Source organism: Rattus norvegicus, chromosome X (assembly GCF_021556685.1).
Source record: "Rattus norvegicus strain SHRSP/BbbUtx chromosome X, alternate assembly SHRSP_T2T, whole genome shotgun sequence".
NCBI classification, from domain to species: domain Eukaryota; kingdom Metazoa; phylum Chordata; class Mammalia; order Rodentia; family Muridae; genus Rattus; species Rattus norvegicus.
In genome coordinates this window covers 28,636,214-28,661,500 of record NC_141554.1, presented here as the reverse complement: position 1 = coordinate 28,661,500, position 25,287 = coordinate 28,636,214, and the positions used below count along the sequence as shown (strand labels likewise).

General features: G+C 43.4%; 2 protein-coding genes and 1 long non-coding RNA gene across 7 annotated transcripts in view; all 3 read left to right on the top strand.

The window, feature by feature from the left end:
• Positions 1–516: 516 nt before the first annotated feature.
• Tspyl2 (TSPY-like 2) lies at positions 517–6,132 on the top strand. 2 transcript variants are annotated; one of them, XM_087599578.1, is made up of 7 exons: positions 517–1,434; positions 2,564–2,641; positions 2,749–2,860; positions 2,939–3,084; positions 3,217–3,311; positions 3,551–4,194; positions 5,409–6,129. In XM_087599578.1, exons 1-7 carry the CDS (start codon positions 634–636, stop codon positions 5,555–5,557), a joined length of 2,025 nt encoding a protein of 674 aa, XP_087455704.1. In that variant the 5' UTR covers positions 517–633; the 3' UTR covers positions 5,558–6,129. The 2 variants fall into 2 exon arrangements, with proteins under 2 accessions (XP_087455704.1, NP_001178547.1); NM_001191618.3 differs by having other exon boundaries at positions 521–1,434; positions 3,554–4,194; positions 5,409–6,132.
• A 204-nt stretch (positions 6,133–6,336) lies between these two features.
• On the top strand, positions 6,337–12,052 carry LOC147998177 (uncharacterized). 4 transcript variants are annotated; one of them, XR_015646945.1, is made up of 3 exons: positions 6,337–6,435; positions 7,779–8,078; positions 9,788–12,052. It is a non-coding gene; the product is annotated as an uncharacterized LOC147998177 (long non-coding RNA). The 4 variants fall into 4 exon arrangements; XR_015646948.1 differs by having other exon boundaries at positions 9,778–12,052; XR_015646946.1 differs by having other exon boundaries at positions 6,337–6,457.
• Positions 12,053–14,869: 2,817 nt separating this feature from the next.
• Positions 14,870–25,287, top strand: part of Kantr (KANTR integral membrane protein) — a 31,800-nt gene continuing 21,382 nt past the window's right edge. Inside the window, 2 exon segments of the mRNA NM_001447071.1 lie at positions 14,870–15,004; positions 15,131–15,209. The gene's annotated coding sequence lies outside the window, so the exon portion shown is untranslated.

Below are 25,287 nucleotides of genomic sequence, written 5' to 3'. Positions count from 1 at the left end.
CTCACCACACAGGCATAAACTGGTGGGGGAAGGGACAGATTTTTAAAGTGCGTAGTTGTTCAAGGGAGTGGGGCGGGGAGAATGATAGCGAGGTTCTTTGATTTCATTTGAGCACATCTCGTCCCCTGGTGCTTGCGCACTCCCAGCCACCCTCCCCGGGACCAGTCCTGTGGTCTTAAGAATCACTGGTACTTTTCCCATTGGATAAAACATTGCGAGAATGAGGGTGAGGGGTTCTTATCCTAGCTTTCCTCACAGCCAATCGCCCCGCACTTTTCCTCTCATCACTAGGGGGCAGTCAGCCCGATGATTGGTGGGCGTGAAGGGAGCCAATTAGAAAATGATGATGTGTAGTGTTGGCAAGCGGATTGCGTGAGAGAAGGCAGGGGTTGAGGGAACGCTAACGCCAGCTCCAAGGCCTGCAGCCAATGGTGGGCAGACGCCATGCCAAGGAGTGGGCGGGGCCTCGGCGACTGGCGCTGTGGGAGTAGGGCAGGCGCTGTGGGAGGGGACGTCAGAGCGAGGTGGTGAGCTGAGCTGGTCGCGTGAGGTGTGGCGGCTCCGCTTCAAGTGTGACTGGTGCCTGAGGCCTTGTCTGAGAGCCGAAAAGCCAGTGCTTTGAGCGCGGTCACCATGGACCGCCCGGATGAGGGGCCTCCGGCCAAGACCCCCCGCCTGAGCAGCTCGGAATCCCGTCAGCGCGACCTGCCGCCCCCGCCACCCCCACCACTCCTGCGACTGCCCCTGCCTCCACCCCAGCAGCGTCCGAGACCCCAGGAAGAGACCGAGGCTGCACAGGTGCTGGCTGACATGAGGGGGGTGGGCCCCACGCTGCCCCCACCACTGCCCTATGTCATTCTCGAGGAGGGGGGTATCCGTGCGTATTTCACTCTGGGTGCTGAGAGTCCGGGCTGGGATCCTGCGATTGAGTCAGGGTTCGGGGAGGTCCCGTCCACAGAGATCATAGAAACACTCCCGTCTTCAGAAGCCTCTAGGGGAAGCCTGGAAATTGACTTTCAGGTTGCAGAACACAGCAGCCTTGGAGAGAAGGCCCTAGAAACCTGTAGCTTTGGAGGGTGGGGGCCCCAGATGTTAGTCGGTCCAAAGAGGAAGGAGGAGGCTATCATCATAGTGGAAGATGAGGATGAGGATGAAAAGGAAAGTATGAGGAGGCTGCAGCAGCGTCGGCGGAGGAGGAGAAGGAGGAGGAGGAGGAAGCAGAGGAAGGCGAAGGAGAGCAGAGAGAGGAGTGCGCAGAGGATGGAAAGCATACTGCAGGCCCTGGAGAGCATTCAAATGGACCTGGAGGCGGTGAACATCAAGGCAGGCAAGGCCTTCTTGCGTCTCAAACGCAAGTTCATCCAGATGCGAAGACCCTTTTTGGAGCGCAGAGACCTCATCATCCAGCATATCCCAGGCTTCTGGGTCAAAGCAGTATCCTTCTCATCAGTATGCATGCCAGAAGCCCATGCCTGAAGGGGAGATGTTCAAAAGAGAAACAAGGGGTGTGGGGGAGGGTCAGAGATAGGAATGAATCCCTCTTAGAAGATTCTAGAAAGAGTAGAAGAGGGATGACAAGAGGGCAAAATCAAATTTAAAACTGGACTGCAGATGGGAAAAAGGTAGCATTGTAACATTTAATAAGAAAATGGATCCCAGACAGTAAAAGAGGGAGGGGTAACAGAGGAGGCACACAACCCATAAACAGAACAGCAGATAAAGGAGGAGAGGAGGGGGAATACAGGTGAGGAACTGACTAAGGAGGGAGGGCACAGAAACTCTTCAGGAAGTGTGCTCAAACCACACAAGTCTCTGTAAGCCTGAATCTCTGCTTAGATACCTAGAAATCTCAAATCTGTCTACCGTCCTGTCCATTAGAGAGGGGAGGATAGAAATGGGATGGAACCCTGAAGAATCAGGAGAAAGATCACTTGGTTGTGGAGCTCAAGTGGTTAAATGAAGGGAAAGATAGAATAAGAAGAATACAATCCACTATTTGTGACTGTTGAGTTCATCCCCAGAGAAACATGTATGAAACATTTGAAATACACAGGTTTAACATTTTACTAGAACTGATATAGATAAATATCACATGATCACAGGCTCTCAGCAGTCAGGCACAGGGTATCATGTAGATACATAACTTCCATATCTAGACATGAGGCAACTGGGCCTAGGCACACAAACCTCTAGAGGCATTCATACACTGTGTGGACACTGACTGTCAACATCTATACATGTAACATCATTTAAATACAGGCCCTTGGTAACCAAATACATCATTACTTAGACTTGGGCTTTGAGCTCCCAAACACATAGTATTTTGTTAACATAAGCACAAGAGTCACATGCACATGGTCAGAGACCCTTAGCATCTAGACATACAGCAAATATGAACCACAGCAAGGCTCCCTAACACTGAGGTTTAACATTGCATAAGCACCCACCTCCTCCACATAGATCACTCAAACACAGAAGGAACCCTCTGGCTTCAGCCTGTTTTGCTCTGCCCTCCCTGGCATTTGAACAGTTAATCCTTGACCTAAACTGCTCCACTCATTAGTTCCTCAACCACCCCAGAATTTCAATCTTGATCAACCAACGCGATGAAGACATCTTCCGCTACTTGACCAATCTTCAGGTCAGGCCAAGGAAGAAAACCAAGGAATCTGGTCTTTGGAGGTGAGGGGGTGGGTGTGGAAGGGCCCTGGAAGGGATATATACCACTATTACCCCCACCCTGAGCAGGTACAGGATCTCAGACATATCTCCATGGGCTACAAAATGAAGCTGTACTTCCAGACAAACCCATACTTCACAAACATGGTGATCGTCAAGGAGTTCCAGCGCAACCGCTCAGGTAAGTGGTAGTCCCAGAATAAACTTGTGGCCCCTATATTATCATTTCCCCTCCATTCTGTATCTCTTCCTCTTCTAGGTCGGTTGGTGTCTCATTCTACCCCAATACGTTGGCATCGGGGACAGGAACCCCAGGTCTACAATCGCAGGAGCCACGACACCAGAGAAAGCTTCTTCAACTGGTTTTCCAACCACAGCCTCCCAGAAGCTGACAGAATTGCTGAGGTGAAGCCCCCACTGGCATTGCCAGGAAAAGCCTTGCCAGACTTGCCCCTGAGTGCCTGAGAAATTGTGAGTGGGTTCTAAGACTTTAAATTCATGGCCCTTTTCGCTCTCCTCCTCCCCACCCCTCAACAGATTATCAAGAATGACCTGTGGGTTAACCCAGTACGCTACTACATGAGAGGAGGTGGCTACAGAACAAGCAGAAAGAAGCAACTAGGAAAGGAAAGGTGATGAGAGAAATGGCGCCTAAGAGGTTTGGGGGGTTGTTGTTTTTAAATAGGGCAGAGACTATCCTGGTGTCACACAGGATTTATAGAAGCACAGGGGACCATTGAGGTAACCCAATGCATACATTGTTTACAAATGAACGGTGATGCCCAGAAGTGGCAATGGGATTTTCTCCCATTCTTAGAAACTTCCCAGTTACTCCCATTAACCTTACACTAAGTTTTAAACTTCCCCACAGTAGAGCCAAGAATCAATATGAAATGGTGATCATGGAAGATGCTCATGACCATTATGCCGTTGAAGACATTCTCAGTGAAATCTCAGAAATTGATGAGATCACTGACAATGAGACCATTCACGACATCAAGATCTCTGACTTCATGGAGACCACTGACTACTTTGAGACCACTGATAATGAGGTAACTGATGCCAATGAGAACCTGTGCGACAGTGAGAATCCTGACCACAGTGAGGGCTCCCACAAGATCACTGACAACAAAGGGAGCATTGCCACCGGTCCAGATGACAACGGTGACAAGCCAGAGGAAAAGAATACCTATGACAGTGAGGATTCCAACAGTGAGAAAGCTGATGGGGACAACAAAACCCTAGAAGGTGACAACCAGCAGGTTACTAATATCCAAGATAGCAGTGATAGTGACAATGGAGATGAGGGTAGTGATGATGAAGATGATGATGGCAATGAGGGTGACAATGAGGGCAGTGATGATGATGACAGGGACATTAAATACTATAAGAATGGCTTCGAAGTCTTTGACAAGGCTCTGGATAACCGCACCATCCAAGATGTCTATGAGGAGGAGGTAGAAATCATCTCTGAAGACTCAGTTGAGGAAGAAGAGGAAGAGACCAGTGAGGAAGGTGAGATATAGGCCCCTCCCCCTTCCTTTCTCTTCTGAGAACACTCAGGCTTCTTTGGGCAACTGGTGGTGAGGTAAACAGAATGTGTTCTCTACACTCAGTGGACGACAGGGCAGTTAATTTCACCTCCAGGCGTGGGAAAGGAGAGGGGGAGCTAGGGAAAGGAGGTACCATTAAGGTGGAGCCTTCTCCATGGCATGGATTAGCGACACAATGTTTGGCAAGGCTTCCAAGATTATCAGAGGACCCTTCACTCATTCTGAAAGCTGCTTCTGGTGGAAGAGTTTGTTGATCCAATGTGTTAGGCAAATAATGCATAAATATCCTCTACACATTCTAAGAATCCTGCCTTTAAAACCCCTATTTTACTTTGCAGAGCTCCACATTTCCCAGACTTCTTGACCACAAAACATGTTATTTGTCCAACACTGTATACATTTGGGAAACTGCTTAGGAAAGATTGCACATGGATGTCTGAGGGATAATGCAGTATTTAGGTTGACTCTCAGGTTTAGCTCTGACCTGGCAGACTGGGAAAAGAACTCATTCGAATCTGGCTATGGGCAGACAGAGGAGAGGTGAGCCCCAGGGGTAGGTGGCAGGGTTAGGAAAACCATCCACTTCTGAAGGTTTGGTCTTGGGGCTCCTGGCAAACTTCCATTGAAGAAAGAAGCAAGGCACCAAGGGGGAAAGTGTGCAGTGAGGGAAGAGCCACAGCCACATTATTTTGGGTAGGCTGGGGAAACTAAAGGAATTCGCAAAACTCTTTGCCTCCAATCTGACAGCATCTCTTGTCTCCAAGGATGGGAAGCAGAGTTGCCTAGCTCTGGAGTGGAGTGGGGGTGGGGAACTGGACTGAAGAAGGCAGACTAGAGTCTGTTTGGGTCACACAAGGTGCAAAAAGTAACTGTGATAAGTATAAAGCCAAAGCCTCACTCAGAAAGAAGCACATTGAGGAGTGTGAGGGCAGAAGAAAGGGGAATATATCAGTTTCCACCTCATAAAGATGAATGCCCTGCCCTCCTGCCCTCTTCTAACCTTGGGTCTGAGCACAAACAATCTGAGTGGCACTTTCTCTCCTCTCTCTCCCTCCCTGTCCCAAACAGAGGCACTGGTGACTAGTGGTCCCAGGCCCTGAAAAGCCACAGGTATTTGGTCTGTTCACTTTTCAAGGGGCATCCAACCACCTGCCCCGTGTCCTCTCTCCTTCACAGCTAGTGAGCTAAGCGAGGACAGCTATGAAGACGAACGAGTCTATGAGGAGGAAGGAAGTGAAGTGAACTCAGAAGATTCTGATATCCAGGAAGTGCTGCCAGTCCCAAATGCTTGGGCCAGCCTGGGGAAGAAAGGGAAAATCGGATAAACATCTTGCCCTTTAGGGCCTCTCTATATATTACCCCATACCCTATCCCATTTGCCCTCCTCTTCAGCTAGGGCTGTGTGGCCCCATATTGCACTTCTGGGGGGAGACCGATTGATTACACGGGTTTAAAGTTTATTTTTATGGTTTAGTAACTGCAGAGTTACTTATTTGGAGGAGGGATCACCCTCCCCTTTGGCCCTCCTCCACTGCAGGCTTTTGTGTGCTGCTAATCTTATTTATTGTGATGCCTTGGTCAGGGCCCCTCTAGCCCCCTTCTCGTGAGCTTAGGCCCAAGCCCCTCTCTCTGTGCTGCGTGGACATCCTATCACTAAGCGTGAAGGGCCTATGTGACCTTCGTGACAACTGCACTGTGGCCTCGAGACTCTGCTACTACCCCTTCCTTTCTCCAGAGTTTCTCTCCAATCCCTTTATTCCCTTCACCAGCCCTGACCACTAGCCCGCCTCAGTGTCTTTGCCAGGCAGCTTCGCCTTTGTGGTATTCCTGCTCCCCAGAAGCCCCGCCCCTTTCCCCGTGACCCTTGACGAGTCTAATAAAACTGAGCAAATTCAAAGTGCCTCTTGGAGTCTTTTGTCCGCTTCGTTGCGCCGTCGCTAAGCCAGCAGGAAACGCCCTGGCACCATGGTGGTACCAAACAGTTTCACTGGCCAAGTAGAGCTCCGCGAGACTGCAAAAGCATTGCGTCAGATCAATGCGGACCATCCTAGCCAATGACTGGACAAGGCTGAGCCCCCACCCCCTCCCCACACACAGACACACTGAGACCTAAGAAACCCAGCTAGGTAGAAAAGAGCTTCCCACGCCTTTCCTCTGGCTCATGCGCAGAGAGATCCTGCGTCCTAGAACATCAATTTATTTGGTGATTCATCTATTCATTTACAGTGCGTCAAACCATTTTTCAGGCCTAGTTCGAGCTAAGTTGGAGGAGCTATTTTTCTTGTTCATATATAGTTTTAAATGAAAAAAAAAAAAAGTCACGACAGTAGTCTAGACAGCGCAACCGAGTCACGCGGAAATCTAGCCGCGGGGTGGTGGTGGTGGTGGGTTGCATGGTTCCTTCTTGGCCTGGGCCGGATGTCCTCGGGGAGGCAGGAGAAAAGATGGCTTAGGTCAAGGAGTTTGCATTGAAGATAACGGGAAAGAGAAAAGAAATTACTATGTAGCTGTGTGGTGAGATAGGCTCAGAGCTGGGCATCTGAAAAGCAAGTTTTAATCTAGGAGACCTTGGATAGACCGGCGTACTAAACTTGAGATATAGTAACTTTATTACAGCAGACACCAAAACTGTTTACCATATACACTCGATCATGATGATGACTAAGCTTTAAATATTTGTATTATTTAGGATAGATTTATTTTTGAGTGTGGGGTGTGTGTGTGTGTGTGTGTGTGTGTGTGTGTGTGTGTTGCCTGATGTGTGTGTATGTATATGCACTTGCGTGCCTAATGCCCATAGAGGTCAGAAGAAGACATCAGTCAGATCCTCTGGAACTGGAGTTACAGATGCTTGTGAGCTGCCATTTGCTGAGAACCAAACTTGGGGCTTCTGCAAGAGCAGTAAACACTTGCACCCACTGAACATCGTCCCAGCCCTTTTTAAATTCTCTCACTCTCTCTGTCTCTCTGTCTCTCTCAGTGTGTGTGTGTGTGTGTGTGTGTGTGTGTGTGTGTGTGTGTGTATTAGTGCAGGTATCCAAGAATGTAAAGAGGTGCATGATGGTGCTCTAGGAACCAAACTTTGGTCCTCTGGAAAAGCAATACATACTCTTACCCATTAAACTATCCTTCAATCCCCAAAGGTGTATTTTAAGTCGACAGCCTAGCGGGTTTTTTCCTAATATATCTCCCTTATTTTGCAGGACAGCTTCCTCAAATTTGCCTTTTAAAAAATGCCCTCTGCTGACTGTCAGAAGCATTGAAGGAAAGCAGTGTGGAAACAGGGTTGTCTTTACCTCAGATGAGAGTGGTATAGGGTGGATGAATTTGGAGATTCTTTTAAAGTTCTTTTTTTTTAGTTTTAGATTTGAGAAATACTGTAAAAAAAATTAGAGAAACCTGGAATTCCTCACAGTCAGTTTCCTTATTTATATTTCACATTAGTCAACTAAAGAACCAGGATCAGCACATTATGATTACCCAGACAGAGTCTGGGTCTTATTAAGGTTTCCTTAGTTTTAACCTATGGTCCTTTTCTGTCTTTAGTTCTCATCCGGAATACCACACTCCGTTTAATCATCATATCTACTGAGGCTCCACTTGGTTATGGCACTTTCTCGGAGTTTCCTTGTTTTTGATGCCCTGGAGTTGTCAACACCAGAGAAATATTTGGTAGAATGTCCTCTGACTGAGAATTCTCTGAGGTTTTCTACTTTTCAAAGGACATAATAGGTTTGAGGGAGGAAGACCACAAATATAACATACCCTTTGGATTACTTCACATCAATGGTACTTAGCTATCAATATGACATCATCGTGGATGTTAACTTTGATCACCTTGCCAAGGTAATGTCTATCAGGTTTCTCTACCCTAAAGTTGCTGTTGCTCCCTTGTCTGTGCTCTGAATAAAAGCTAGGTGCAGCCCATGCTTTTAAAAATGAAGAATTACACTACTCTTACTTGAGAGAAAAGTAACTACATAAATTAATTGAAATTCTAATGCACAAGAAATCTCCCTGCCTTTACTTATGGAAAGAAAGAGAATAAAGGAGTAGAGATGATCTCAGGTTGCTGTGCGGTCCTTGACAAGGCCCCTTTCCTTTCTGGATCTCCTCTTTGATATGGTCCAAATGCTAGATCTTGGAAATAGATTTACTTGTTCCTTTTTTTTTAAAACATGTTCTTGATAATGTTTTGGAGAAAAGATAGATTTTGATGATTCTGATTCTGACCTTGACTCACCTTGTCAGAGTTAAGTAAACAGGACTGAGAGTTAGAAGGGAGGAATGCCTCAGCCAGGCATGGTGCTGCTCACCTGTAAGTAGTCAGAAGGCCAAGGCAACAAGATTGCTTGAGCCCAGAATGCAAGACCACCCTGAGCAACATAGCAGCACACTCTATATTGTCTATATTCCTCAAAAGGAAAAACAAGCTATTAACAAAGGTGAAGTCTTATCCAAGGTAATGCAGTATCTCAAGACTAGAATTTATAGAACAGGATCTTAAGCTAAGGCATCTCGTGGAGAATACGAAACTATATCCCTGAACTATCTAAAGCCAGTCCCAGTGAGCATGTATGTATGAAGGGAAAGGGAGAAGAGGAGATCTGAGGAGCAAAGCCTGGAGTGGGCCAGCAAGGAAGTCAGCTTGACTGGAATAGCTGTCAGTCTAATAGGGAGCAAGCCTGATTCCTCTTGATTCAATCTGTCCTAACTGGTGTAATTCCCTCATCCTCTCTAGCAGGCCTTGAGCCTCCCAATTACTACTTAAGCCTAATTATTCTGGGAAAATTAGCTGAAGGGTAGCACTCTGTCCAAGATCCCAGTATGCAGTCTAGCTTTGAAGCTAGTCTTTGGGGTTTTTTGTTGTTGTAGTTGTTGTTGTTGTTTTGTTTTGTTTTTTAATTAATCATTTTATTCTTTTTTTTAAGATTTATTTATTTTATGTATATGAGTACACTGTCGCTGTCTTCAGACACACCAGAACAGGGCATCAGATCTTATGTGAGACACACCAGAAGAGGGCACCGGGTCCCCTTACAGATGGTTGTGAGCCACCATGTGGTTGCTGGGATTTGAACTCAGGACCTCCGGAAGAGCAGTCAGTGCTCTTAACCACTGAGCCATTGCTCCAGCCCAATCATTTTATTCTTTTACATTTCAAATGATATCCCCTTCCTGGTTTCCCCTCCGAAAACCCCCATCCCACCCCTCCTCCCCCTGCTTCTATGAGGGTGCTCCCCCACCCACCCATCAACTCTTGCCTCACCGCCTTAACATTCCCTTATGCTGGGGCATTGAACCTCCACAGGACCAAGGGCCTCCCCTCCCATTGGTACCCAACAAGGCCATTCTCTGCTACATATGAAGCTGGAGCCGTAGGTTGCTCTGTGCGTACTCATTGGTTGGTGATGGTGATTGCATATGTTTGGCCCAGGGGGTGGCGCTATTAGAAGATGTGGTCTTGTTGGAGGAAGTGTGTCACTGTGGGGTGGGCTTGGAGACCCTCCTCCTAGTTCCTCCTAGGTGCTGACTCTGTTCCTAGCTTCCTTCAGGTGAAGATGTAGAACACAGCTCCTCCTGCACCATGTCTGCCTAGATGCTGCCATGCTCCCACCTTGATGATAATGGACTGAACCTCTGAACCTGGAAGCCAGCCCCAATTAAATATTGTCCTTATAAGAGTTGCCTTGGTCATGATGTCTGCTCACAACCATAAGACCCTAACTAAGAAAGAAGTTGGTACCAGGGACTGGGATATTGCTGTGATAGGCTTGACCATGTGTTCGTTTGGAAGAATGTGGATTTTGGGACTTTGGATCTGTAAAGCAGTAGAGTGCTTTAAATGGGGCTTAATGGGCTATCTTAGTAGGAATGCTGAAGTCTTTGCTATTGAGAGTGATTTGAATTGTGCAGACCTGGCCCAACAGGTTTCAGAGGAGAAGAATTTCAGTTTGTGCTTTTTTTTTTTTTCCTTCCGGAGCTGGGGACCGAACCCAGGGCCTTGAGCTTGCTAGGCAAGCGCTCTACCACTGAGCTAAATCCCCAACCCTAAAGACTGCTTTTTGAGTTATTTTGGTGAAGAATGTGGCTGCTTTTTGCCCTTGTCTGAAGAGTCTGCCTGAGGCTAAGGTGAAAATGTTAATTGCATTGACAAAGGAAGTCTCAGAAATGCCCATTATAGATTTTGTTCTCTGGTTAAGTCTCATGAAGAGCATTTTAATGGAAAAAAAGGGAAGTTGAGAAAGGAAAAATATAAAATATAACGTTAAAGTATTCTGAATTCTGTGTTCAAGTATTAAATTAAAGGAGTAATGACCTTGGGGCAAGATCCCACCCAGCTAAGTTATCTCCAGGCAACTTAGTACAAACCTTTAATCCCAGGAGACAGACACACAGATCTCTAAATCCAAGGTCAATCTATAGAGTGAGATCCAAGACAGCCAAGTTTAGGCAGTGAAGGAGTTGGAAAAGAGGAAGCTAGTGACAGTGTAATAGAACAAGGGGGCCATGTTCCAGCTCCTACAAGCAGCAGAACTCAGCAGCTTCGGCCATGTGTCTCTTGCTTTATATTCAAAGGAGAAGGAGACTCCTGGGACAATTGATGCTGGTTAGCTGGAGCTAAAAGAGATTAGCATCACTGAGGTGAAATCTCAGGGAAGTGTTTTTTGAAAGCTATGTTCCAGAGATGCCAAGGTTGTACCTTGTGCTGTGGCTGGACTTTGAGTGTGTAAGAGTCACCCAGGTGGTACTGGTTTTGAAGGCATGAAGGTGTCATGAAGAACAGCTGAGGCTGGGCACTGTGAGAGGCCATGGAAGGCCATTGGTGAAGGTGCACCCTCAGTTGCAATTGATGGCCCAGGACTGAAGGGGTCATGCAAAGGAGTTGAGGCTTGGCACCTAGAAAAGAGCCTGTGAGAGGCTAATGGTAAAGCCTAGTTGCAACGGAAGACCCCAGTGTATTGGAGATGCCAGCACTATGGGATGATCATCAAGAACAGCTGAGGCAGTGGAGTGACTCAACCTGAGAGCTACAGAGGACAGAGCTGGAGAAGTGAAGCCAGCCCTTTGGAGGATCGTGTGTGGATCCAAGGCATTGAAACAAGCTGCCTTGGAGACCCAAAGATGTTAAAGATATCAGAGCCACAGGCTATCTGCTGAGGAAAGCTGCTAACTGGGAGTGGAAACAACTCAGGAGAAAGAAGTTTGTTGCAGTCAACGAAGATGAAAAAGGAGTTGAAGATCTGAAGACCTGGAGATGGCAGAGTTTGAAGTTTGCCCAGCTGGTCGCCTGTCTTAATTAGGAGATTACAATTAAGTGATTGGATGGATCTCAGAAGAGACTGAACTTTGGACTTTTAATATTGTTGATATTGCTATAAACTATCGGGACTTTGGAAGTTGAAGTAAATGTACTTTTTTATTATGCTAAGTTTAGGTATGGCTTCCATAGACACATGTATTTGAAAGCCTATGGAGGCCAGGGAATGGAATGTGATGGTTTGCATATGCTAGGCCCAGGGAGAGGCACTATTAGGAGGTGTGGTCTTGTTGGAGGAGGTGTGTCACTGTGGGGATGGGCTTGGAGACCCTCCTCCTAGCTTCTCCTAGGATGTTGAGTCTGTTCCTGGCTTCCTTTGGGTGAAGATGTAGAACTCAGCTCCTCCTGCACCATGCCTGCCTGGATGCTGCCATGCTCCTGCCTTGATGATAATGGACTGAACCTCTGAACCTGTAAGCCAACCCCAATTGAATGTTGTCCTTTATAAAACTTGCATTGATCATGGTGTCTGTTCACAGCAATAAAACCCTAACTAAGACAGTGGTTTAGTTTCTGGGAGCTGTAAGAATCTGGATGGTTGATACTGATGTTCTTCCTATGGGGTTGCAAACCCCTTCATCTCCTCCAGTCCTTCCCCTAACTCCTCCATTGGGATCTTTGTGCTCAGTTCAATGGTTGGCCACCAGCATCCTCCACTGTATTTGTCAGGCTCTGGCAGAGCTTCTCGGGAGAGAGTTATACCAGGCTTCTGTCAGCAAACATGAAGCTAAGTCTTTGAAGTCTAGTCTTATATCATGTTCTCCCTGAAAGTCAAATCCTCCACTCTTCATTCTGGCATTTGAAGCTCTTCTTTAGCCACCCTACCTCAAAAGTAGCCAGGTCTTCTGGGACACTCTTAAACACCCATTATGGGTCTAATATGGTTGGTCAGAGTGCCCATGCTCTGAGCTGAAGTATGGAACAAGAGAAAGTTCTTCACGCACAGAGTGACATCTCGTTACCAGTACTCTCCTTTCTCACCCTGGATCTTCAAAAAGAAGGTTAGAATGTTTTAAGGTCAAACCTAGCTCTAAAATATAGCATATAGTAAGCATCAGAAAACATGAGCACTATTAACTGGGACTGTAAACAGAAACCAAGAGAATGAATAATGAGGGTCCCCTGCTCCCCAGGGCTGGTTCTCATGTTGAAACTATTTGTTTTGATAGACTTCATATTTTTCAGCCCTGTGCAACAAAGGGTCCTGCTACTAGGTGTGAATGTCCCAAGATTTTCTGGTGTCATGAAAGTGCCATTTGCTTTTATAGCCAGAATCAGATCAGCAAGGACAAAACTAGATTCAGGACTATCCCTCCTTAGGTGACAAAACAACAACAACAACAAAAGCAGCATTTGTTCTGTCAAGTATTTGTTCAGTACATATTTCATTGAGTACCAACTAAGTGCCTCATACTAGACTAATATAAATACAGCAAGGAGGGGTTGGGGATTTAGCTCAGTGGTAGAGCGCTTGCCTAGCAAGCGCAAGGCCCTGGGTTCGGTCCCCAGCTCTGAAAAAAAAAGAAAAGAAAAAAAAAATAAATACAGCAAGGAAACAATAGAAAACATGTCTCTGTCCTGTTGGAGCTAAGAGATCAAGTTCAATTTTGTGTCACTGATTTCTTTTGTGATCTAGTGAAGTCTATAGACCTCACAAAAATATCTTTTTTTAAAAGATTTATTTATTTTATTTATGTGAGTACACTGTAGCTGCCTTCAGAAGAGGGCACTGGGTCCCATTACAGATGGTTGTGAGCCACCATGTGGATGCTGGGAATTGAACTCAGGACCTCTGGAAGAGCAGTCAGTGCTCTTAACCACTGAGCCATCTCTCCAGCCCCCAAAAAATCTTTTAAAATCAGAAAAAAATACATCTAGAATTAGAAAGAAAGCCAACTACTGAAATATTAAAATACACAAATGTGCTAGAGTCATATATGTATTATTAATCCACTACATCATAGGATGCTTTGGTTTAAAAGACTACAATGATTATCAAGATTTAAGATTTATTTGATTTTTATTTATGTGTGTATATGATCCTGTACCTGTACTCGTGTGTGTTATACAAAGGTGTGTGCCAGACAAAGATATCTGGTCCCCTGGAGAAGGAGTTACAGACAATTGACATTCATGCTGGCAATAATCTCAAGTCCTTTACAAGAGCACCAAGCACTTGTATCCATGGAGTTAGCTCTCCAGCTCCCGATTATCATGATTTTTAAGCACTGATTATATATTTCAGAGATTACATATTTGAAAGAGCTGCAACTTTATACTGCGATAGACAATTCTCTCTGATTCCCACTGATAACAATCACCAAAATTACTCTTAGTGTCATGGTGAATTACATCCTTTATTGAAAACATGCTAAATTTTGCTGAACAAATAAAGATACAAATCGATTCGCACCCAAGTTATTCCTCCCCGCTCCCAAGCTATACCCCAAGACTCTGCTGGAGGATCTATGCTACCCAAATTTAAAATTGGCTAATAGAATGAGCCTTCCTGCATTCGCTTCCTTCGTAAATGCCTTTCCTTTAGAAGACAGTTGGATTTTATCCTAGGTAATTTCACAATTTCAGGCCAGTAAATTTGCTTCACTGGAAGGCAGCTATGCTCCCCACTATTCTACCAATTTCTCATCAAGTTTGCCTTTTTAGGCCATGGCTTCTTTTACTTGAGCACTGACCATTTATAAACCTAATTAAAAACTAAAATCTGCTGCGTATAAATGGCTCATACCGTTAAGCCCAGCACTCAGAAGGCAGAGGCAGGCCTGGTTTACATGGCTAGTCATGCCGTGGGCTACAAAATAGGATCACCTTAGGCTCCATGGTTTACACAGTGAGTCAGCCAGGACCACAAAGTAGGATCACCTTTTTCTTCGTAGATGGAATTAGGAACAGTGCTTACTAGGAAAAAGAGAAACCTAGCTCAGAAACTCCTACAAGTGGGTGTGGAGCTATGGGAAATTGGAAGCAGAGTTGCAGTGTCTCTTAGCAAAACGGTGTAAGGGCAATGCGGCTACAGAAAGAAAGAAGATGTCACGGAAGCAATAATTCTATTCTGTGGTTTGTGCTTAGTCTGGTTTAGGATTTCCTGCGTGTTCACAAGCAACCCCCGGAAGCCCAATCCACTGGACCTGCAAAAGGACTGAGCAGTAATCCTTTCCTGGCCAGTGTTGTTAACGGAAGGGCTTGGCTCCTAAGCCAATCACACCCTCGAGAGGGTGGAGTTTTCATCGGTACTTCCAATTCCAACCAATCTGAGGAAAGGCAGGAAGGCAATCCTCCAATGGGAGCTGAGGAGCCCGCGGTTGTGTGGAGCATCGCTACCCTGCCAGGGCTAGGCGGAGCGTTGCGTGAAGCGTCCGTGTATCTGCGAGATCTTGCTGTGGGCCAGGTATCCATTCTCCTGTGGCAGCCGTAGAACCTACGGAGACTAGAGGTATTCCAAGAAAAACAGTAAAGATGGGGCGGTGGGTAAGAAAACGGCGGGAGGGGAGAGAATGGCCCAGAACGCCTGTGGGGAGGGACCTGGCGCGCTTTTACCTGGGCGGCCTTTCGACTCTAGGTCCGTGGGTGGTGGAGGATCCTTTGCGTAGCAAAAAAGGAAGGCGAGTGCTCCTGCATCCTCTCCAGACGATACCCAGGTGAGTAGTACCCCCTTGAACCCACCACCCATGCCCAACCTCTGAGCTTCCCCATCCCAGTCTCTGGAGAAAAGATTTCGTGCAGGTCTGCTGCTCACGTGATTGTCTGTGTTCTGGTCTTGACTCCATATCAACCGCTACCCAACATTTTCTGTCTCTCTCTGAGACGTACTAAGATATTCCAGACTCAGGAGGCCTAATCTTACCTAACCCCTTGAAACCAGCTATGAAACTTTGAACTATCCGATTTATTCCTTTGGGTCTCGATTTCATCAACTGTCAAATGGGGGTATATTTCTACCTGAGCCAATACGCATGCTTGGTCCCTAGAAATTTTTTTCAATAAATAATGATGATCGTGATTGAAAGAATATTGATTCTCTTAGTCTCTGACTTTTTTTCCACCCGTGTCTGTCTCTGACCCTCTCCCCACTGGATCTTTTTTGAATGCTTCTGTCCTCTCTCCCCACACGGGACCTAACTCTTTTCTATTCCTAATGTAGTGTAGTTGGAGGTGCAATATTTATAACAATGAGAGTAACCCAAAGGTAAGGTACAAAACTGGAGCCTAGTCTTGGGCTAGTTTTAAGTCTCTTTGACGAAAGAGCTCTTTGCTCCTCGGCCTTTTCTGTTCAGGTAGAGACACCAAGAATGGGGAGAAAATTATATTAAAAACTACTTTTTCGGGGTTGGGGATTTAGCTCAGTGGTAGAGCGCTTGCCTAGCAAGCGCAAGGCCCTGGGTTCGGTCCCAGCTCCGAAAAAAAAAAAAAAAAGAAAGAAAGAAAACCCTACTTTTTCAATAGCTTTGATGGTGGTACATGACTATATATTCACAGCATTCAGTATTGCCACAAGTTCAAGGCCAGCCTCAGCTACATAGTGAATCCAAAGTAAACCTGGGTTACAATGTAAAACAGTGTCTTGGTTCGCCCCCCGCCCCCGCCACTGACCCCCACAAAACATTTTTTTTAAGAAAAGGTTTCGACTGTGTGACGGCCTGACTGTCCTAGAACTCACTCTGCAGACCAGGCTGGCATTGAACTCACAGAGAACTGCCTATCTATGCCTTCCAAGTGCTGGGATTGAAGACATGTACCACCACCAGAGCCACAAAACAGTTTGATAGTCATTATGTAATATTGGTCACCACAGATAGTCCAAGGATCTTCTAATTGTATCCCCATCTTTTCTGTCCTCATCCAGGAGTCCTTCTAGATCACATCTTTTGAAACTCACTGTCAAGTACCACAAATCTCTTCCCATTGCTGCCCTAACTTTTCAATATTCTTACTATACTTTTGTCATCCTGACAACTATAGATCCAATATTCTATTTTTATAATGTGTAGTTTTCCTCCTTCACTATTTTTTAATGAAGAGCATAAAAAGTAGACTATATATACAATCCTTCCACAGCTTATAATGATGCTTTCATTGTAATATAATGGCGAACAATTTATTTTTGTATGCTTGTTTGTTTCTGTTTTTCAAAGCAGGCTTTCTCTGTGTACAGCATTGGCTGTTCTGGAACTCACTTTGTAAATCAGGCTGGCCTCAAACTCTGCCTCCCAAGTGCTGGGGCTGAAGAAACTTTTGTAATAAAACAGTTATGCACTTCAATATGTAAATGCTTTGATATGACTTCACTAAAAGAAATCATTTTACACATTAATTCAAGAATGTGACTTGTGCATGTGACAGCTACATGTGTATTGATTGAGTGGTGACTCAGAAACCATAGGGAGGATATAGTTCCATTTCCATAAATGATGAATTAATTCCTCATAAAGTTCTAAACAAAAGAATGTGTAAATGCCTCTCTGTCTGAGTGCTAGATTTCTAGAGAAACAAATATAAATGAATATCCTTATTCACTAACTCCTCTAGCCTTACCTCATACCACTCTGCTCCTTTATTCCATTTCACCTATAATAGCCTCCTTAAGGTTATTTGAATGCATTAGGCACACTTATGCCTGGAGGGGGGCTGTCTTAGGCTTTTCCCTCCCTTTACATTACTTTTCCCCAAATTGTCCACAGGTCTCATTGCCTCACTTTCTTCAGGTTTCTGTTTGGTTGTCGTTTTCTTGTTGAGGTCTACCATGATGATCCTGCTTAAAACATCCATCAGAGTCCGAACACTAACTCACCTTTACTGGTTTCCATCGCATTCCATCATCTTACAAAGTACAGTTTTGTGTTGCTTAACAATAGGAATATATCTCGAGGAAATATGTAATTTTGTCATTGTTCAAAATATAGAGTGCTTACTCAAACTAAGACCTGTGACATCACCAGACAATACAGTTGTATGAGATGAACATCATTTAAACAGGCCACTGTGGACCAAAACTTCATTATACAGTGTGTGGTTGTATGCTGTTTACTTCTATTGTGTTTGTAGTTTGTCTTCTAATTATCCACTCGGTATCCACTTACGGATGGGTTTGTAGTACCTAAAACACTACTTGGTACATGACAGGCTTTCTTTAAATGTTGGTCAAGTGGATAAATTAGAAATGAGTACGCAGAATTCTTTTTTTTTTTTTGGTTCTTTTTTTTTTTTTCGGAGCTGGGGACCGAACCCAGGGCCTTGCCCTTCCTAGGTAAGCGCTCTACCACTGAGCTAAATCCCCAACCCCAGAATTCTTTAAACTTAAATAATAGTTTGGATGAATTTTCTTTGCTTTTTAACCCTGTTTTTGTTTTCTGATTACTTCCATTGCTGGGGAGTGAACCCATAGTCTCTCGCATGCTAAGCAGGCACTCCACCACTGAGCTATATCCAAGCCCTGTTTTCAGATATTTTTAGGTTTTCTTTTTTAGATTTATTCATTTTTATATGTATGAGTGTTTAGCCGTTATATATGCATATGCACTGTGTGCATGCCTGGTGCAGAAAAAGGTCAGAAGAGAGCATAAGGTCCCTGGATCTGGGTTTATAGATGGTTGTGAGTCACCATATAGGTGCTGGGAATTGAACCCTGGTCCTCTGAAAGAGCAACAGGTGCTTTCAACCTCTGAGCCATCTCTACAGTCCTATGTTTTAATTTTTGTTTTGTTTTTCAAGATAAAGGTGCTCTGTGTAGCCCTGGCTGTCCTGTAGACCAGGCTAGCCTGGAACTCACATCCACCTGTTTCTGCCTCCCGAGTGCTGGGATTAAAGGCATATGCCACCATTGCCTGGCTGTGTTTTCATATTTTTAAAAAGGTATGTTTATTTTCTATGTGTTTTGCCAGCATGTGCATGCACTGCCCACAGAGGCCAGAAGAGGGCAAAGTATTCCCTGGAATTGGAGTTACAGGTGGTTTGCAAGAGCAACAAGTTTTAAACACCGAGCCATCTCTCCAGCCTGTGTTTTCAAAACTTTTTTTGTCTTTTTTTTTTTCGGAGCTGAGGACTGAACCCAGGGCCTTGCGCTTGTCAGACAAGCGTTCCACCACTGAGCTATATCCCCAACCCCAGAATTTTTAAACTTTCAAATTTTTAAACTTTTTGGAAGAGTTTCAATAACTACTTCAGTCAAATTGCCTAAATTAGATAACATTTTCATTCAGTCATGTTTCCTCATCAGTTTCATTCATCACGTTTCCTGGATCAGTTCTTTTAGTCTTGTCTTTCATTACTTTGACTTTTGTATTTGTTTCTGTTTTTGTTTTTTAAGACAGAGTCTTAAAAAACAGGGTTTCTACATGGCCCTGCTTGTCCTAGAACCCACTATGTAGACCAGGCTGACCTCAAACTCACAGAGATTCACCTGCCTCTGCCTCTTGAGTGCTGTGATTAAAGGCATACCCCCACTCCCAGCTGAATTTGATAGTTTTTGAAGCATCCTGACCAGTTATTTTATAGAATTCAGGTTTGTGTAAGTCTTGTTGTGATTATATTAGTTTTAAGGTCTGCATTTTGGGCATGAATGCCAAAAGATATGTTTGTTGTTATTTCAGGAGGAACATGATAACATTTTGCCCTAATATTCTTTTTTTTTTTAATATTTTTGCTGGGAGCCAGCCTGGCCTGGAATGGTTTGAAATAGTACACAGAGTTGGGCATATGTTTTAAAAAAAAACTGATGGTCTCAGAGGTAGCTTTAAAGACTGATAGTCTCTAACCTTCTAGTTCTTTATACTGAATGCTGGCTGATAGCTTCTAAAATGTCCTAAAATTTTTCTTGCTTATTCTGTGGTTAAAAACCACTGGCTTGGGCAATTAACACCTGTTGCCTAGCAGCAGGAAAATCACTCCTTTTTCTGTCCAGGCAGCCAGAAGCCTCTCTTGCTTGGCTGGTTAACTCTTTGTGAACCAGAAAGGACGGAAAGGAAAACAATGAAGATGCGTTATACAGGCAGATATGCACAGATACATATACATTCATACATACATTTAACTTCTCACATTCTCACATATTAACACATTCACATTTTTGTTGGGCCCAACCACCTGTCTCATACACTCCACAAGTATTCATGCATGCTTCCATACATACATATACCTAACATGTACATATAGACAAGCAGACATAAACATTGGATGGATGGATGGATGGATGGATGGATGGATGGATGGATGGACGGACGGACAGATGAACGGATAGGGGAGAGCCCCCCTAGCCAAACCATCCAACCAATAACTTTCCTTTCTCTGGCCTTTTTATACCTTCTTAGATAAAGAGTTCTTTAGGAAATTACCTCACAGATAGAATGTTATATAAAATGGGAGTTACAGAAGGATGTTGATATTAAGTTCCAAGCAGTACTTCATTCTGTATGCTCGTTGTAAGCTCAAAGCAATGTTTTTACGTGGCCTTGCCTTTTCATAGTGCACACCTGTGGCTTTATCCTCAGACCTAAATGCTTTTCCTTGAACACAAATTTGCCCCAAGTCTATTTCTCTTTTTAGTGTAATTATGAAAGCTCATTGTGTTTCTTATTTATGGCAACCTTTACTTACTATTATGAGGAATGGGCACATTCTATTCTTGATTCTAACTTTATTACATCTTTCTAGCAAGCAACTGAGACCATTTCTTAAAACTTCCTTCCTAAAATTATTTGAATCAAATCAGGAATTCTATAGAATCATTAACTCATCTAAATAGCATTAATTCATGAAAGTTCATCTTTATGCAGGAGATCTGGTCAATAGGGAGGTTATTTATATTAATTTAATATAAATTATATTATTTATATTAATTATATTTATATTATTTATATTAATTTAATAATGAGAGGAGGGAAGGCATATCAGCGGCAAGAAGCAGTCATGAGAGGAAGTCTCTTTGGAACTTTGTTTCATACAGCTCATCCATCACAGACCGTGCAAAACATGGTGGACCACCTCCAGGAAGACTACCTGGTAGCATTAGCCTATCCTAGATGGCTCCTGACATTTCTTTTTTTGCTTTGACAACTTATCCAATGTGATGCTTGCCATGTACCTTCACCATAGTTACATTCATATGCTGTATCACAATGTTTTGGCCAACAACAAACTGCCATGGCACTGGTCTCATACAGTTAATCATCTAGTGACACCATACACATTGGTTTGTATAAGTACATGCTGGTAAAAATGAACACTTGAGAAAAGCTCCACCATGAACAAGACTGACTTCATCTGATCTCAGAAGCTAAGTAAGGTCAGGGCCTGGTTAGAAAAAAATTTGTGATGTTTTTTACTGCCATGCTAGGTCAGTTGGTAGAACATAAGACCCTTTAAAATGAACAAGTTTCTTAGAATGTATCTGCGGTTAAACAACACATTACTGTACTTATATTGCATTTATTTATCTATTTATTGTGTGTATGAGTACACACATGTCAACACACAGCATGACAGTGGGGTTCAAAGGACAGCTTGTAGGAATCAGTCCTTTTTGTACCCAACAAGTGCTCTGAAGATCAAACTCGGGTTATGAGACTTGGCAGCAAACACATTTGCCCAATAAAGCCCTCATGCTGGACCCAAACTATTTGGTTGCTTTTGTGTTTGTTGCCAAGGATTGAATCTAGGAATGATAGACACTGCCCCAAGCCTGTGGTTTTTCTTCTGTATAATTAATAAGTGGTTTATTTATAGTAAGATACTCCATTTCAAATGTTAAACTGTCCACTGCCCCTCTACGCTAGTTGTACACATGACCAACAGCTGGCATTGCCGCTCCTTTTCTACAAGAATTTGACCACATGAATGCTCATTTTCCTTCCTTCCTGGTACTGTAATCAGAACCGTGCACATGCTTGTCAGGAGCCTTTCTACAATGTTAGTCACTGCCACCCACTTTTTTCCCCATGCCCTTCCAGGCTAACTATAGGTGATTTTAATATCCTCATAGATGATCTTTCTCAGTTCTCAGTTCTGTGCCCTACTCTCCTCCCATCCAGAAAGACAATTTCATCTCTTCTCTCAGCCAAAATCTCCATGCTTTGGTCCTCATGCTGAGGCCTGCCATTTACCTAAAATGTAAAGCTCTCAGAAAAAAATGTCCATCACTCATGAGGCTGAGGCATGAGAACCATCAGTTCCAGGCAAAGTCTGGGTACAAAAGTCTGAGCAAGATCCTGTCTCACAAAAAAAGGAGGAAAGGAGGTCCCTAGATCCCCACAATCTGCCGTATGCCATGTGGATTCATTTACCTGTCTTCTTATTATATATTAATCCTTTCCTACTGTCATTCAAATCTAATCTTTCCACTTCAATTTTTAAGAAGCCCCATATTCTCTCTCTCTGATTTTTTTCTCCCAAGACTCACTTTGCAGCTCTGGCTGTTCTGGAACTCACTGAGATCCCCCTCTGCCTACCAAGTGCTGGGATTAAAGGTGTGTACCACTATGCCTGGCAAAAGCCCCATATTGTCTTGAGGACGTCTCTCCACCAGTTTCATCTTCTATATAAAACAGCATTAATAGACAAATGTTCTATTATTACTTCCCATCTTTTCTGTCCCATATTTCTGGTGCTGAGAATTGAACCATCTCAAATACTAAGCATATGCTTTACCACTAAGCTACACCCCCTGCCGACTTCCATCTTTTTTGTTACAACTTTATGGAGATATATTTTATATACCATAAAATTTAACTTCTTGAAGGATAGTCAGTGGTTGTAGTACATTCATAATGACATGCAACAATCACCATGATCAGTCTTTAAACCTTTTTATCCTTGCTCCTACTAAAGATGCTTCATACTCATTATTAGTAAGTTCCTAATATTTCCCTCCTTGCTCCCTTCCTGCCCCCGTAGTCCATATAAATGATTTCATGTAGCCAAGCACAGTGGTGTGTGCCTTTAGCTCCAGTACATGGGAAGTGGAAGCAGGCAGATCTATGTGAGTTCAAGAGCAGCCTGGTCTACAGAGCAAGCTCCAAGCCAGGCAAGTCTACATATGACTGTCTCAAAAAAAAAAAAAAAAAAAAAAGATTCCATGTATTATACTGCACTGGCTTCTTTCACTTAAAAATAATGTTTTCCAGGGGCTAAGGAAATGGCTCCATCAGTAAAGTGCTGGCTATGCAAGCATCCTGAGTTCCACTCCAAGAACGAATGTAAACAAACAAACAAACAAACAAACAGAAACAAAAAACCCTAGGCATTGTGGTACACACCTATATCCTGTCCACTGAGAAAGGAAAGATAGGCTGATCCATGGGGCTCAATAATGGGGGCTGGAGAGATGGCTCAGCGGTTAAGAGCACCCGACTGCTCTTCCAGAGGTCCTGAGTTCAATTCCCAGCAACCACATGGTGGCTCACAACCATCTGTAAAGAGATCCGATGCCCTCTTCTGGTGTATCTGAAGACAGCTACAGTGTACTTATATATAATAAATAAATAAATCTTTAAAAAAAAATAAAAAAATAATGGCTTGGCCAGCCTAGCTTACTTGTCGAACCAGACCAGTGAAAGATCCTATCTCAAAAACAAGGTGAGTGGCACCAAAAGTAAGACATACAAGATTGACCTTTGGTCCCCATGTGCACATGCACAAAAAATGTTTTCCAAGTTCATCTGTGTTGTTGTATATGTTATTTTTATTACAAAATAATATTCTATTGTACAGATTTTCTGTGTTTTGTTTATCCATTGGTCAGTTGATAAGCGTTTCAGTTGTTTTTATATTTTTGCAGATTTTCTTGAATGTCTTTGTGTTTATCGGAATATGTTTTCTTCTCTCCTTAATCGAATCACTGTGTCTTATGACATTCTATATTTAACTTTTTTGAGAAAAAATTGTTTGCACAGGTGCCTCTATCATTTTCCATTCCTACCAACAATGTGCCAATTTCTCCACATCCGCAGCAGCACATTATTTTGCCATTTTGTTTTTGTTTTGCCTTTGATTGTAAATATTCTAGTAAATATAGTATCTCACGGTTTTGATTTTCATTTCATAATAATGCTTTGAAATACCCTTTTGTCCATTTATTCTCTATTTGTGTATAATCATTAAAGAAATGTCTGTTTAAATCCTTACTCACTTTTAATTGAATTATTTATTATCCTTATAGTCTTGAGGTATGAAAGGTTTTTGTTTTTGTTTTTGCTTTGGTGTCTGAATAGAAGACCCTTGTCAAAAATAGTAATTGCAAATACTTTGTCCTGTTCTATGGGTTGTCCTTTGTTTTCTTCATTGTGTCCTTTATTCCCCCAAGACAAGGTCTCTCTATGTGTAACCTTGACTGTCCTGGAATTTGCTCTATAGACCAGGCTGGCCTTGAACTCAGATATCCACCTGCCTCTCCCTCTCACAAGTGCTAGAACTAAAGGTGTGCACCACCACTGCCCAGCTTCATTGTGTTCTTTGATGCACAGAATTTTTACATTTTGACGAAATCCAATTAATCTCTTTCCATTTATCACTTGGTATTTTGGTGTGGTCCAAGAAGTCATTGCCTAACTCAGTATCACAAAGATGGGTTTCTGTGCTTTCTGCTAGGAACTTTATAGCTTTAGCTCTTTATGTTTAGGTTGATGACCCACTTGACTTAATTTTTCTGTTTAGTGTGAAGTAGGGCTCTGTTTTAATCTATTTTGTGTTGCTACAACAGAGTGCCTGAAACTGGGCAAGAAATAAAGAAAAGAAATTGTTGTTCACAGTTCTTAAGGCCAGGAAGTCCAAGACCAAGGGACCTCATCTGTTGAGCACCTTCTTGATGTTAGAACTGGAACTGACAACATTGCATGATGGAAACAGACCTCTATCTCTTCTTAGAAAGTCACACATCTGCTCATGGGGCCCCACTGTCAAGCCTTACCACATTCTGATTCCCTTCCAATGGCCTTGCTTCCAACACTATCAGTGTGGAGGATTAAGTTCCCAACACATGAACTTCTGGAGGGCACATTCAAACAATAGTGGGTACATGTTCTTTCCTATATTAGAGATATCTAATTTTCTTGGCACCTTTTGCTGAAAAGGAGAGTATTTTCCCCATTACATTGTCTTGACAAAGTCAATGAACTATATTTTGTAAATATGAAGGCTAATGTCTAGACTCTAAATTTCATTTATCTCTGTTTTATTACTCACTACACAAGGCATTGTCTTTGTTACTAGCTGTATTAGAATAGCATGTTTGAAGTTAAAAAAAGGGGGGGGGAGTCCTCCAGTTTTGTTCTTTTAAAAGCTTATTTTGGGTATTGAAGACCCTTACTTTAACCATATGAATTTCTCTACCAGCTTATGAGTTTCTTTTTAATTTTGATTTCTGTGTGTTGCTTATATACCCTTGCTTTTATCTTAGCACATCAGATGTTTATCCCTTGTAGCACATAGCAGTTTATCCATTTGTTCTAGATTTTCCAGGGGAGTTGAAATTTAATTGTGAGTTGAGAGTATTTAATCTCTTGTTTATTTGTTCTTAAGACAAGGTCCTTCACTGAGCTAGAACTTTCTCTATATATCAGGATGCTCTTTAACTTGTACAGATCCTTGTGCTGCTGTCCCCAAAGTGCTGTGATTATTGGCATGCACCACTATGCCTGGCTAGAATGTATTTTCAAAATATTCCCTAATAAGAGGCAGGAGGATCTCCATGAGTTTCAGGTCAGCCTGGTCTACATAGTAAGTTCCAGG

Bases quoted from the DNA above. Each gene is read 5' to 3' on its own strand.
- Tspyl2 (XM_087599578.1), top strand. From the start codon at position 634: ATGGACCGCCCGGATGAGGGGCCTCCGGCCAAGACCCCCCGCCTGAGC. The intron at 1,435-2,563 runs GTATCCTTCTCA...TCCACTCATTAG, and splicing joins CAGGCTTCTGGGTCAAAGCA to TTCCTCAACCACCCCAGAAT. The intron at 2,861-2,938 runs GTAAGTGGTAGT...TTCCTCTTCTAG, and splicing joins GTTCCAGCGCAACCGCTCAG to GTCGGTTGGTGTCTCATTCT.